The sequence below is a fragment of the Sarcophilus harrisii genome, chromosome 4 (genome assembly GCF_902635505.1).
Source record: "Sarcophilus harrisii chromosome 4, mSarHar1.11, whole genome shotgun sequence".
Classification (NCBI taxonomy): domain Eukaryota; kingdom Metazoa; phylum Chordata; class Mammalia; order Dasyuromorphia; family Dasyuridae; genus Sarcophilus; species Sarcophilus harrisii.
In genome coordinates this window covers 412,442,796-412,455,239 of record NC_045429.1, presented here as the reverse complement: position 1 = coordinate 412,455,239, position 12,444 = coordinate 412,442,796, and the positions used below count along the sequence as shown (strand labels likewise).

The following is a 12,444-nucleotide window of genomic DNA, read 5'->3' as shown; positions in this document are numbered from 1 at the left end:
ACCTGTTTACAAGTTTACACAGCTGTTTGCCACGGGAACACCACCTTGTGCAGAGTACAATCGTGGCATCCTTTGTTGATAAGCACCTGTTGCCTAGCAATCAACATCCTGCATGGAGACGGACAGCACTAGGGCTCTTCCATCCGAGGTTAAAATTCAATACAAGCCAGATAAGCCTGCATTTCAGGGTTGTCTTCGTCTGCAACTAGTTAATGTTAAAATTGGCAAACAACAACAAAAGGTGTCTGAAGCCAGAATGGTGCAGCAAGGTTAACTTCCTCTTGGGCTCTGGCGTCGTCCCCGTGCCATGATGTCTCCTGCGGCAAACATGGGAGTTGTGCTCCTATACAGGGAGCAGCCTTCCAAAGCTCAGGAGCCCCCATACAGGACAACGCAGGAACTAAGGCAAACCCTTGCTTTCCTTAGGAATGCCTTTTTTTTCCTCACAATCTGTACTACAAACCGGAGTGACAGGGACTGAGTGTGCGTTCGTACCTACGGAACCATCACGATGCATGCACATCCAAGGCTTGTGGAACCAGAGGTCAAATAAGGCACTGAGACCAATGAATGGTTTTAATTACAAACGCTAGCTCTCAGGAACTCTTCATCCATTCAGAACTAAACCCATGACTGCATAACTGGTGAGAAGCCCCTGGAGACGGAGGAGCTCCTCAAATGTGTCAGCAAAGGCTTTATTAACATCATTAACATTTAAAAGCAAACGGAGCATTTCTCTTTCTTTTGGCAATTTGGTGCGAGCGTTTTAAGTGCAAGACAAAGCAATTTCAAACTTTTTCTTCAAATTAAAAATGAAACTAAGGCCAAACGTGTTGGGTGAACAAAATAAATCAAAACTTAAAATTCAGCAACTCCAGCTCTTCCAACCAGCAAAGCCCCAGACTTGTGCAATGTTCTGAGGCTTAAGGTGCTCTCCCTGCTTCTTGCATCCCAGCAAACAGCACCATTCCCTCCAAAGGATGAGGATTGAGCAGCAAATGACCCCCAGTAACACATTCACTAGAGATCCTTCAGATTTGACACACCAGGCTTGTCAACATGAAATGATGGTTTAACTGCTTCTTGCTCAGGACATACAAGATCTGAGCAGCAGCAAGTACCCCCTCCGCTGCAAACAAAGGGGTCAAAGGTTTGTCGTCAATTCACTTCCAAGCAGAAAAACATTTTCCTCAAAAGAAACAATTTATTTAGAATGAAACAAAATCAGCTCAACTGTGAGCGCACGTTTGAGTGACAGCTACTTTTAAGCTGTGTGAGCCATAAAAAGGGTTTTTCCTTTACTTTTCCAGAAATCTTGTGTACACAGCACAAAGCAAAGAGGTCATTTTTTTCCACTTAAAACACGGGCATTGGCATCACAATAGCAGATACACAACTTTTTAAAGCTGCCATTTTAGTAAAATGCACAAATACTAAACAGATAAGCTTTCTTCCAATCAAGAGGCCCATGTAAATTCCACATAAGCCTCAACTTCTCTTCAAAAAGGTCCATTAGAGCTTAGAATTCCAAATCTTCATCCGCTGTCCACCAGCTTTGCTTGCAGAGGGGGAAAAAAAGGTTATTAAGTACAAATGTTTACAACATATTTTTTCCCTACAATACATAGATGAACATAAGCTACAAGGCCTTTCTGGATAGTCCACTTTGATTTCAAAAAGCACCAATAATACCCACTGGCACAAACCTTGAAATGAATTCATTCCATGAAGACACATAACAAGTAGAACAACAGGTTGGGTTTTTGTTTTTGCTTTTTTTTTTTTTTTTTTTTTTAAATAAGCTAAGCTTAGGGTTATAGAACTGAAAATATCCTTTACAATCGAGTGTGAGAGAAAAGGAGAAACAAAAAATTTCCACAGAGAAAAATCTAGTGAAAGCTTATAATTTGGGTTTTTTTTTTAAATGAGTCTTCCTGAAGGCAACTTAAAAGTGGGGGGGAGGGGAGAGATGACAACATGAATTACAGTCAAACTTTCACCTCTGTGGTGTTTTTGTTTGTCATAAGCTTTCCAGCAATAGGTCACTCCGATATCATAGAAAAGGGGCCAATGTACACAGCCATTCAAAATGTAATGGGCTATGTTACCATTTCAAAGACAAGATGAACCATTTCCATATACAGAACTGCTAAATAACCAGCAAACCCTTTAAGATCCTTGGTTTTAACACTATTTAAATCTTATATACAAATTCTCCACCAAGTTTAACAGTTCACTACAGTTACCTGTGATAATATTCCTTTGAAGGATGTCACTATAATCAAGAGCATAGGAGTTAAGTCTATAAATCTAGCAGCTGCTTCTCATTTTCCATGAACTCATTTGAAAATATCTCAAAACCAGTCATGGAAATGAGAGAGAACAGACCCTCAAATTTTGTTCATTACACACACCAAAAATGTCCTTTCTACAAAAAGTCTTCAAGACCCTCTCTTCTAAGGTGGTTTCTCATTTTGTTACTGCTGGAAGTTTCTGATGTTTTTTTTTACTTAGAAAGAAAATTAATTCTTTCAGCTATACCAGGTAGGAAACAAAGGGCTTCAAAGTAAAATTTAACTTAAAAGAGGAACTGAATTTTTATAATAACCCTTGGAAGAACTGGTTTCAGTCAAAAAAAGATTGTAGGTAAAGTTATTGACCAGCAGTTGAGACAATTAAGGAACCAATTATTCCTCTAAAAGTTCAGAATTTTGATACAAAAGGCTTAATTATCTTGTTTTTCTTTTCTTGTGTATCAAGCCATTAAATGCTTTGTAGAAATAATGTTCTTTCAATTCACTTGAACTAAATTCTAGAAACATCAACTGCATGTGCACAGCCAGCATGAAGAAAATTTGGTTGTTATAGAAAATCCAATGATGGGATTATAAAATTCTGGCTTATTAGTCATGTTGAGCACCACCAAGATGGTTCTAGACTTTCAGAATTTCCCAATTCTGAATGAAGTTACTGATGTTACACACCTGTACAACAGGATAGACAACACAGAGAAGACGGCAGTATTATGAATTGATGGCACTCAGATACTTGCCGTCCTAGACATAATCAATTACTTTACCTTACACACTCAAGAATATTAAACCTATTTCACAAATAGAGCAGGAAGCACAAATTACCAGATCTAACAAAAACTGTAAAACTTCAAATACACATTCAAACAGGAAGTAAAAGCACAATACTGCCCATTCCTGTTATCCTTCAAATCAACCTGATTGAAAAAATATCTTGGATCATAGTGAAAACTAGATGCCACGAGCTTATTCTTCAAAATGAGCAAAAATTGTTTTCCCAATTCATTTTATCAAGAGGCTCCAAAAACTCAGTGAAATAAATTGATAAAGTATTTCCAAGCATTAACTGTATTTTGACCCCATACAGGCATCAGTTTTTAAAACAGGTGTCTATTGCATATTTGAGTCCCAATCACTGCTTTTCAAAGGCATTAAACACAAAAGGCCTAATATTAATCAAATTTTCTCCCCAAAGGTATACCAAGGACCTCAAATTCAAAATCCAGCACTTAACTTTCTCTCCACAACAGTCATCAAAACTGTGAAGTTTTTTCCACAGTTTCAAAAACAAAACAAAAACCTTACAAATGTATAAAGAAAATCAAAAGGATGATATACAGCAGTGATGAGGGTCATGCTGACATGCACTAGACACCTGCCATAATGGAAAACAATGAATACAATCTTTTAAAAAGCAAATAATGATGAATTTAACATATGAAGTTTCCCTTGGGTAATTATTGGTGCTATTTCAAAGTATCAGCATCCTCACTGAAAATAGAAAGAACAGCCAAGCTCTACTAGGCTTTCAACAAGTAAAATAGTTTCACAGATTAATAGTGACCATAATCCAGAACTTCCTGAGGTTTCTATTCATAACTTATTATGAACTACAGGCATTTTATTAGTGGAGGTCATCACCATGGGGGGTGGAGTGGGGAGGAAAATGCAAAATACAGTCAAAGTTAAAGTGATATATTAAAAATAAATAAATAAGACACTGATGAGTTGCTGGATAACAAGCAGCAAAATGCCTGCTTATAAAACAGAAATAATGTTCAGTTAAAAGAACTCACAAAGGTGGACTGTGAGACAAAATTCAAAATCCAATTGAGCAAACATTTTTTTAAGAGGTGTTAAATTTACATCTACATTTGGGGACCAGCTGTATACAATAAGCTGTATGGGGAAAACAAAAAAATGGGCTTTAAGAGCGCTGGAATCTATTCAGCTTTTTAAACTTGCACTGTAAGCCCACTGTACATGAATATCAGTAACACTTAAAACACAATGATGTGAACAGTCCCCTCAGTATTGTGTGGGGACACCCCCCCCCCAAAAAAAAAAATCCCACAAAGGGTCCTTCTAAGGCATTTTTTAGATCACCAACCAAAAACTCTACAACTGAGATATGGTTGATTACCGCCCAATGACCTAAGATACGCCTTTAAAGCCTGTAGACAACTGTTTCTTTCTATTACTGAAGCCAGAACCTTAAATGGTCACAAAAATTAAAACCCACCTTTGATGACAAACATTTAATTTTGGAGTATGCACTAAGTATGAATTGTACCTCTTACACTTCTTTGAAAAGTCAGTAAAAACAAACACCTATACTGACTAGATTTTTTTTTCTTCTTAAAGCACCTACTTGTTTCTTGCATACTAAAGTAAGCACAAGACATATGGTTTGTAACATAGTCCTCAATATTTGCTGAACAGTCACAGCTACAAACCAAAAGTGCATATATGGGATACAGTAGAACTCATGAATAGATGCTAGAATGCACGTGTTAAAGCATACTTTCTGGGAATTAATTTTGTATATTAAGTGAAATACTCAAATACCTGATTAATAGGATTAAACTGCTGTACAGTGTACCACCTGACATTTGCACTCCCTGATCAAATTTTAGTCAAAATAAAACAAAATAATTGTGACATAGGAATAATCTACATATACACCAAACCTAACATTTAGACTTTTCAATCAGATTAATAAGTAAGTACAGACAGAGGCCATGTCATCCTTAGGTGTATATGGTTTCTTAAGCCAGTCTTGGTTTTTTTTTTTAAACTTGTTTTCCAAATTCTGACTTCTCCAATATATGGGTATGTAACTTAGAGGATTTTTTTTTTAAACTAAAGTTTACAAAAATGAGGATAAAGGACAAAAGTTACAAATAAAAAGATGGGAAGTTTTTGTTAAAGCAGGTTTATCTGCCTGCGACTATCAGGGTGATCCCCTTCACTTTTGTATGCCAACAGCTAAACTTTCCTGACGTCTACCTTAAAGTGGTTTATAGAAATGTAAGGAGGAAATAGCTACAAATAAACATCTAATTTAAAAAAATAATAAAAGTTGTGTGTCTGATGCTGTATCCCATAACACATCACACATTAGGAACCATGTCAAGTAGGAAATGCAAGCTACACATGGACTTTTTAGGACGCACCACGGACAATGACCATGACCAGGTAATCTTCTTCAGATTTGGCCAGTGCCTTGGCAGGAGAATCCAGAAACTGCTGGGAGAACTCACAGGGTGGGAAGGCATGGAGGACCCCGGTGTTCTCCTTGTCTTTGTTGCCCCCCACAGGGAGGCTGATGACCCCAGCGGCCTGCTTTTGCTTAAGGTAGGACACCAGGTTCCTGAGCGGCCTCTGAGTCGAGGTGGTGGCCTCAGACACGGCTGAGGAGCGGCTGTCCGAGTTGCCAGGCACAGCGAGCAGAATGGCGTAACCGTTGGGCCCGGCCACCTTGATGCGCCGGGTCACTTCGTCCAATTTGGGCTGGTCCAGACGCAGACGCTGCGTGATCTTGAGCTGAGCCACCTTGCCCCCGGTGGAGCCCTCCACCAGCAGGCTGCTGGCCACGTGGAGGTCGCCCTGCAGCAGGTGCATGTTGGAGGGAAAGTTGCTGTTCTTGAGCAGAAGCATGCCCTGCCAAGCCAGGCAAAGCTTGGGGGCAGCGGCCGGCGCGGCAGCCGGAGGAGGCTCGGTCTTCTGCGGAGGGGATTTCAGCTTGGCCGCGCTGCTGCTGCTGGCGCTGGGCACCGAGGCCTCTGTCCGCTCCTCCTTCTTCAGGGGGCTCTTGCCTTCCGCGGGCGCGGGCGCCCGGTGCTTTCGGTCCCGCTCCACCGAGGCCGAGTTTTTGCGGTCCCTCTTGTCTCCCTGGCCGCGCTCCAAGCTGCCCCTGCGGTCAGCACGCACGGGGGAGGGCCGCTCCAGCAGCAGCAGGCGCGAAGACCGGTCAGGCTCGCTGTTGTAGCGGTCTCGGCTGCTGCCCAGGTCCGGGCTGCGGTCCGGCGTGGGGGGGCAGTGCCTCTTCCGGGAGCGCTCGCTCTCGGGGGACCTGTCCACGTGCCGGCCCCCACCGTCCTCGGGCAGCCTCCTCTTACGGGGCGGGTCCCGGCTGCTGGGCAAGTCTCTCTCCCCACGGTCACGCTCCAGGGACCAGCCATCCCGCCGGCGCTCCAGGCTGTCGAGGGGCTCGTAGGCGGGCACCGAGGCCGCGGCTGCGCGAGTGCTGCGCTCGCGGACGGGGGGCGGGGGCGGCACCCAGTCTGTGTCCGGGTAGAGGTCCCGGTCCCGGTCCCGGTACAGCAGGGGGGGGGTGCGGTCGCGGGCGCCCCGCAGGGGGTCGGGGGCCCGGTGCCCGAAGGCATCCGCCACCAGCTCATAGTGGGTGAGCGGCAAGGGCTGCAGGTACTGCTGCTGGTAGCGGTGTTCCGTGTCTGCAAAGTCCACCCGCAAGCGGCGGTCGGGCCCCCCCAGCGGGAAGCCGCGCATATGGGTCCAGGCTGCGTGAGCCGCGTCCAGGCTCTCGTACTGGATGTAGGCCCAGCTATCGCCCTTGCGGTAGTCGATTGTGCGGATGGTGCCGAAGCGGTCAAACTCGCGGGCCAGGGCTGCCAGCGGCACCCAGGGGCCCAGGCCGCCCACCCAAAGGCGCGTGGTGGGCGTGGCCTTGCCATAGCCGATCTTGATGGGGTTGCGGATGATGACCTTGCCGGACATGGCCAGCTTGGCTCGGTGGGACATGTCCAGGTTCTCGAACTTGAGGAAGCCGTAGGTGCTGGTCTGGCCCCGCGTGGGCCGCTTGATGTCCCCCTCGGTGATGACCCCAAAGCGGTCAAAGGCCCTGCGGAGGTCGCTCTCAGTCACCGTGATGTCCAGGTTGCCCAGAAAGAGGGTGCGGTTGGCACGCTGCCCATCCTCGGGCGACAGCTCGTCCACTTCTCGGAAAGGGGCGGCGCCAGCGCCCACTCGGGGCTCCAGGCTATAGGCCGGGCGCACCCGCTCGTAGAAGGGGTAGTCTCGGTCCCGCTCCAGCTCCCGGGGCAGGGGGGGCGGAGGCGGGGGCGGCAGGCGGCCCAGGGCCAGCTGCTGCAGCCGGTAATCTCGGTAGCCCAAGGCCGCGCCGCCCGGGGACAGCGCCCGCTGTCCGCCCCCGGGGGGGTGCCGGTGCCCCACGGCCGCGCCCACCACGGTGGCCGGCGCGTAAGCCTCTTTGTCCAGCGGGGAGCGGCTGCGGCGCCGATTCACATACACTGCCTCGATCTTGAGCGGCCGGTCGTAGAGCACCAGGCGACCCCGGGCATGCTTGGCAGCCCGGGCATCCTCGGGCCTGCGGAAGTTCACGAAGGCCACGCGCTCGTCGCCCGAGCCCCCTGGAAGGCGGCTGATCTTGACGCTCACGTCTCCGAAGCGCTTGAACTCGTGGAACAGCCCGTCCTCCACCGCCTCGTCGCTCAACTGGGAACCCAGCTCGCTGATCTTGAGCGTCTTGTACTCGCCACCACCCCCGCCGCCATCGCCGCCCGTAGAGCTGGGGGCCGCCCCGGCCGAGCGGGACTCCCCGCCCCCGCGGGAGCTGCTGCGCGACTCGCCCCCTCCCGAAGAGTTCTTGGTGCTGGGGGAACTATAGCTGTGCAAGCGACTGCTAGAGCCGCCGCCCGGAGTGTCGTACTCGCGGCTGCCGCCCCGGCTGCTGCCCTTGTCTAGGTGCAGGCTCCGGCGGGTCCCACCGCTGTCCGCCTTACCGCTACTGCTGCCGTTGCTGCCGCCAGAGCCGCCCAGCTTCTTGCTCCGCTCCCCGCGGGTGCTGGACTCCTCCCCGCCGCCGCGGGAGCGCTTGGCCTTCGCTGGAGAGCGCTCTTTCCCCTTCATTGCTGAGGACTGTCCGGGGCCGCCTCGGAACTGGGTAGCTCGCCTGCCCGCGCTGGTTTCACACAGCGGAATCCCACGCCGCCATCTTGGACACCGCCGCGGCAATGGACCCCGCCCCACCGCCCTCATTGGTCAGTGAACGCCTCTCTTCCTCAAAGTCATTGGGAGCTTCCTCTGTCCGTCTTCCCAGCTCCCAGCGCAAAGTGAAGAATCCCGCCCAACTTCTCTTATTGGATTCCTGACGTCCTAGCGAGAGGATCCCATTGGTTGTTGCCGTTGTCCGTATTAACGGTTCCTCGCGCCAGTCGGTGGTTCCGCCCCTGCTGTACTGTAGAGTCATTTGACCCTAATTCTGGCGAGGTTGATTGGCCAATAGGCCCGTCCTGTAACGGCTCATCTCGCGCGGGGAGAATAGTGAGCCCACCTCTTCATCCTTTTCATTGGTCTGTAACCCCTCCCCTTGACTTCTAATTGGAAAGCTGGACCATCAGTTCGAGCACTTTTTAGAGACGAGGATTAGGCGAATTTCTCGCGAGAAATTATTTCCTCCACCCCACCTCTTTCACTCTTCCTTCATTTCATCCGGTGTCTGAAAAGAGAATTTAAATCTGGTTGGATGCCTACGAAGAATCTGATTGGCTTTAAGGCATGTCAATCAAGTTGTTAAGCCTTCGGCTTCTATCCCCCTCCTTCCTTAAAGGGCTAGGCTTCGCGACCGAGTCGGGAGAGTGAAGGTGAAGATCGGAGCGCGTGGTTGCGTGGTGACGTTACGAAGCCGGGGCTTGAAGCGAGAGTCGGCCCCGCCCCCGCCCCCGCGCCGCGGTCTGTGCTGAGGGTATTTGGAACCTCTCGACCTCTTTGCGGCGCGGGTTCCCACTGCGTCGTCTCATCCCCCCCCCCCCCGCTCCAGCTGGACGGGAAGGGACGCCTTACGTCGTTTCCTGAACCCTGCCATCCCAACGGAAACTGGTCGGCCCTAGGCCAGGCCGCGTCGCGCGCCGCCGGGCTGGGTGGGGTCCGCCCCCGCTCTAGGGGGGGCTAGCTTGGTTACCTCTCCCCGCCCAGCTTTTTTTCCCTGCCCCGCGCCTTGCGGGCCTGCTTTGGGCGCCGACGATATCCCGAGCTCTAGCTAGTAATAGCGCACACCTTCCGGCCTCGGGACTGTTGTGGCCGAAGGTTCAAGGGACAGTCGCCCCCAATCACGTTGAACTGTTTTTTTTTTTTTTTTAACGGTAATAGCTAGTATTTGTAAAGTGCTTCAAGGCCTTCTCATTTGATCCTCCTACGACGGGAAATGCTAATTTCCCCTTGAGGCGGGGGTTGGGGGTGTTGTCCCCGCTACGCTTCTGACGGCGGTGGGCGTTTTTGGAGCGGAGTCCTCCTGAGAGCCCCAGTACTGCCCTGACCTGCCAGGACCTTCGCTCGGTGGGACGGCCGCGTCCTAGAGTGAAATCGGCCGTCCCCGGAGCGGGGAAGTGTGGGGCTTTAACGGCGCGGAAAAGGACCGCCATGCAGTTTTGCCTTATCTGAGAAGAGCGCTAAGTGTGGTTAATGAGCGGCAGATACTTGTTGCCAACTTGAAAAGTGAAAGATAACGCCCTTAAAAAAAAAAAAAAAAAAAAAAAGGCGAGCACCTATATGTTTATGAGGTACGAAGAATTAGACACGGGCCTGCAAAGAGCGCTTTGCAAATGGTGAAATGCGATTTCTGTGAAATCCGTGGGCCAGGAGACCCTAAGTTCGGCCAGCCGTAGTCTGGCATGATATGAGGGAGGTGCAAGGCCCCAGATCAGAGAAGATGGGAGCTGATCTGAAGTGAAACGTTAGAAACTGAGGAGGAGGGGGGACGTTCCAGGTAAGCCAAGGCCCCGGGTCTTGCATTTCAGGAATGGTGCAGGAGATAGGGGTCTGGCACCACGCTCCTAGAAGGTGTTTTTCTTTTTAGCTGCTATCACGTTATTATAATATATAAATACAGTTTTTAATTGGATTAGAAAAGTGCCTAGTAAATGAGTCTGTTTAGGCATCATTGCAGATTTAGGGACCTCCTAAAAAAAACTGGGTCCTCCACTTTTACAGTCCTTGGAACAAGGGTGAATCTGTCCTTCCATGAGTCTGATTGTTAAATGGGTTAAGTTTTAAATAAGTTAATTAGAAAATATAGGTAATATATCCCAAATTATATCCTAAATTAGGGTTTGCAAATCACTAATATCTTATTTGAACACCTTGTGTGATAGCTGCTATTATTTAGACAAGAAGAAACAGACTGAGGGAGACCAAGGTCCCAAAGCTGGGAAGTTTGTAACAAAGGATTTGAACTTGGAATTTGCTGACTCAAGCCCATTCTCTCCCCTGCACCAACTAACCCCCTCACCAAGTCTGGATTTATACAGTACCATGAAATGAAAGTATCTGAGCGCTTCATAAGAGCATTTTCAATAGTAGACAGTAGAGGGAGAGAGGCTCACTGGATACTGATGGTTCTACCAGTGGCCTCACAGGGTGATGTCTGGACTCCTGCAGGATTGAAATTTGGCAGGAGTCCCATGGGCAACCTCACTCTCTCATCAAAGTCCAGTGGCAGGACACAGGTCAAGGAGACTGGTGATGATGGCCCTCAGATGCCCCCACATCCGATGCAGCTGCATTCATGGCCTTGGATATTTTGTTCCCAACTGCCCATTGTGCTGGGGGAGGTTCTCACGTGGTCCCGGCTGACAGCCCTCCCGGCCCCCCCCCCCCCGCCCCCCCAACTCTGAAGGTTATTCTGAGTGTGGCTTTGTTTTGTTTGACAACCCCTGTTACTGGGGGACAGACCATCTTCTGACCCATTTTATTCAAATCAAACTCAGCAGGATACTAAGTATTCTACTACACCCTAAGGGACCCAAACCTAGCCATCCCCTGCCTTTAAAAAGCTTATATCCAAATGGGGTTGAAAGGAAAGGTTGTGGACTGGGTCAGAAAAACTCGCCTCAGGAGGAAACACCTTAGCCTAAAGACCTAGCTTAGGAACAACTGATGGACAATAAAAAGCAAGATGATGTGAAATCAGACTCTGAAGTTATGTTAGAGACTGCTTATGGGGTTTTTTAATGCCAGGCTGAGTAGTTTGTATTTTACCTTACAGGTTAAGAAACCACAGATGTTTTGCTTGGGGGAATGATTCATGCCTTGAAGAAATTATTTCAACAGTTTCAAAGAGTATGGATTGGAGAAAGTTCAAACTTGAGGCCAGGAGACCAATTCGGAAGCTGTGGCAATAGGGGTCCAGAGGTCAGAGTCACTCCAAGGGTAGTGGCTGTGAATAGAAAGATGTGGATGAATACAAAAGACAGCAGAATCAGCAAAACTTGGGCCTGGATTGGATGGAGAAGGGAGGAAGAAGTAAAAGGTTAATGGAAAGATGGCTATCCCTCAGTGGACATGGGTAGCATGTTGAGTTTGGGACGCCTTTGAGACATCAAAGTGCAGGTGTCCAGCATGTTGTCTGAGATTCAGTGAAGATTGCAGATCCAGAAATCTTTCCAGCTTGGTAGAGCCTACCAGCACTTCTGTTGAACCTGTATAGACACCTCACCACAGTGAGTTGAGCATCTTCATGGGCTATTAGTGAAGACCATTGAGGATGTCATTCAGAAAATAGATGAATGGAAAAGGGAGGACATCATGGATGTAATTAAAGCAAGGGATAATAGATAAAAAGTCAAAATGCTTGATGGGATATTAGAAGATCTTAAGGAAAGCCACCAGCATGTTGGGCAAACTCTCTATGAAGGAGTTATGGGAATACTTTGACAAAAATAGCAAAAGAAGTAAAGGCATGTAGGAGTTGCAAAATGCATCTTTGGAAGGACCCACCACATCATTAAAAGATGTGGATCTCTTCAGGCATTGAAATAAAGTGGAAAACCCTTCTGACCATTAGACCTATCTAAAAATGAAACATACTGAAGAGCCTAGACTAAATAATTATTACTAAGGATCCTTCTAGCTGGTCCTGGAAATTCTATGATTCTCTGCCTCCTGGGGGAATGAATGAGTTTGCCACCACGGAGTAATCTGTCACAATAAATCAGAATCTGGATTGGGTGAAAAATTTTAGAGAGGATTCATTTATTAGGTGGGGAGTAGGGAGCAGATGAGAGACACATTTCTGAAAGTGACAATTAAACACCTCAGACACTTAACACTGACTAGCTGTGTGACCCTGGGCAAGTCACTTAACACCAAGTGC

General features: G+C 48.0%; 1 protein-coding gene and 1 long non-coding RNA gene across 2 annotated transcripts; one reads left to right on the top strand and one right to left on the bottom strand.

The window, feature by feature from the left end:
• Nucleotides 1-681: 681 nt before the first annotated feature.
• On the bottom strand, nucleotides 682-8,741 carry RBM15 (RNA binding motif protein 15). Its single transcript, XM_031967249.1, has 2 exons — nucleotides 5,489-8,741; nucleotides 682-1,553 (listed from the first exon to the last, which is right to left on the bottom strand). The coding sequence occupies exons 1-2, from the start codon at nucleotides 8,331-8,333 to the stop codon at nucleotides 1,513-1,515; spliced, it is 2,886 nt and encodes a 961-aa protein (XP_031823109.1). The 5' UTR covers nucleotides 8,334-8,741; the 3' UTR covers nucleotides 682-1,512.
• Nucleotides 8,742-8,837: 96 nt separating this feature from the next.
• LOC116423405 lies at nucleotides 8,838-12,111 on the top strand. Its single transcript, XR_004234003.1, has 2 exons — nucleotides 8,838-10,059; nucleotides 11,338-12,111. It is a non-coding gene; the product is annotated as an uncharacterized LOC116423405 (long non-coding RNA).
• The last annotated feature ends 333 nt before the right edge of the window (nucleotides 12,112-12,444 follow it).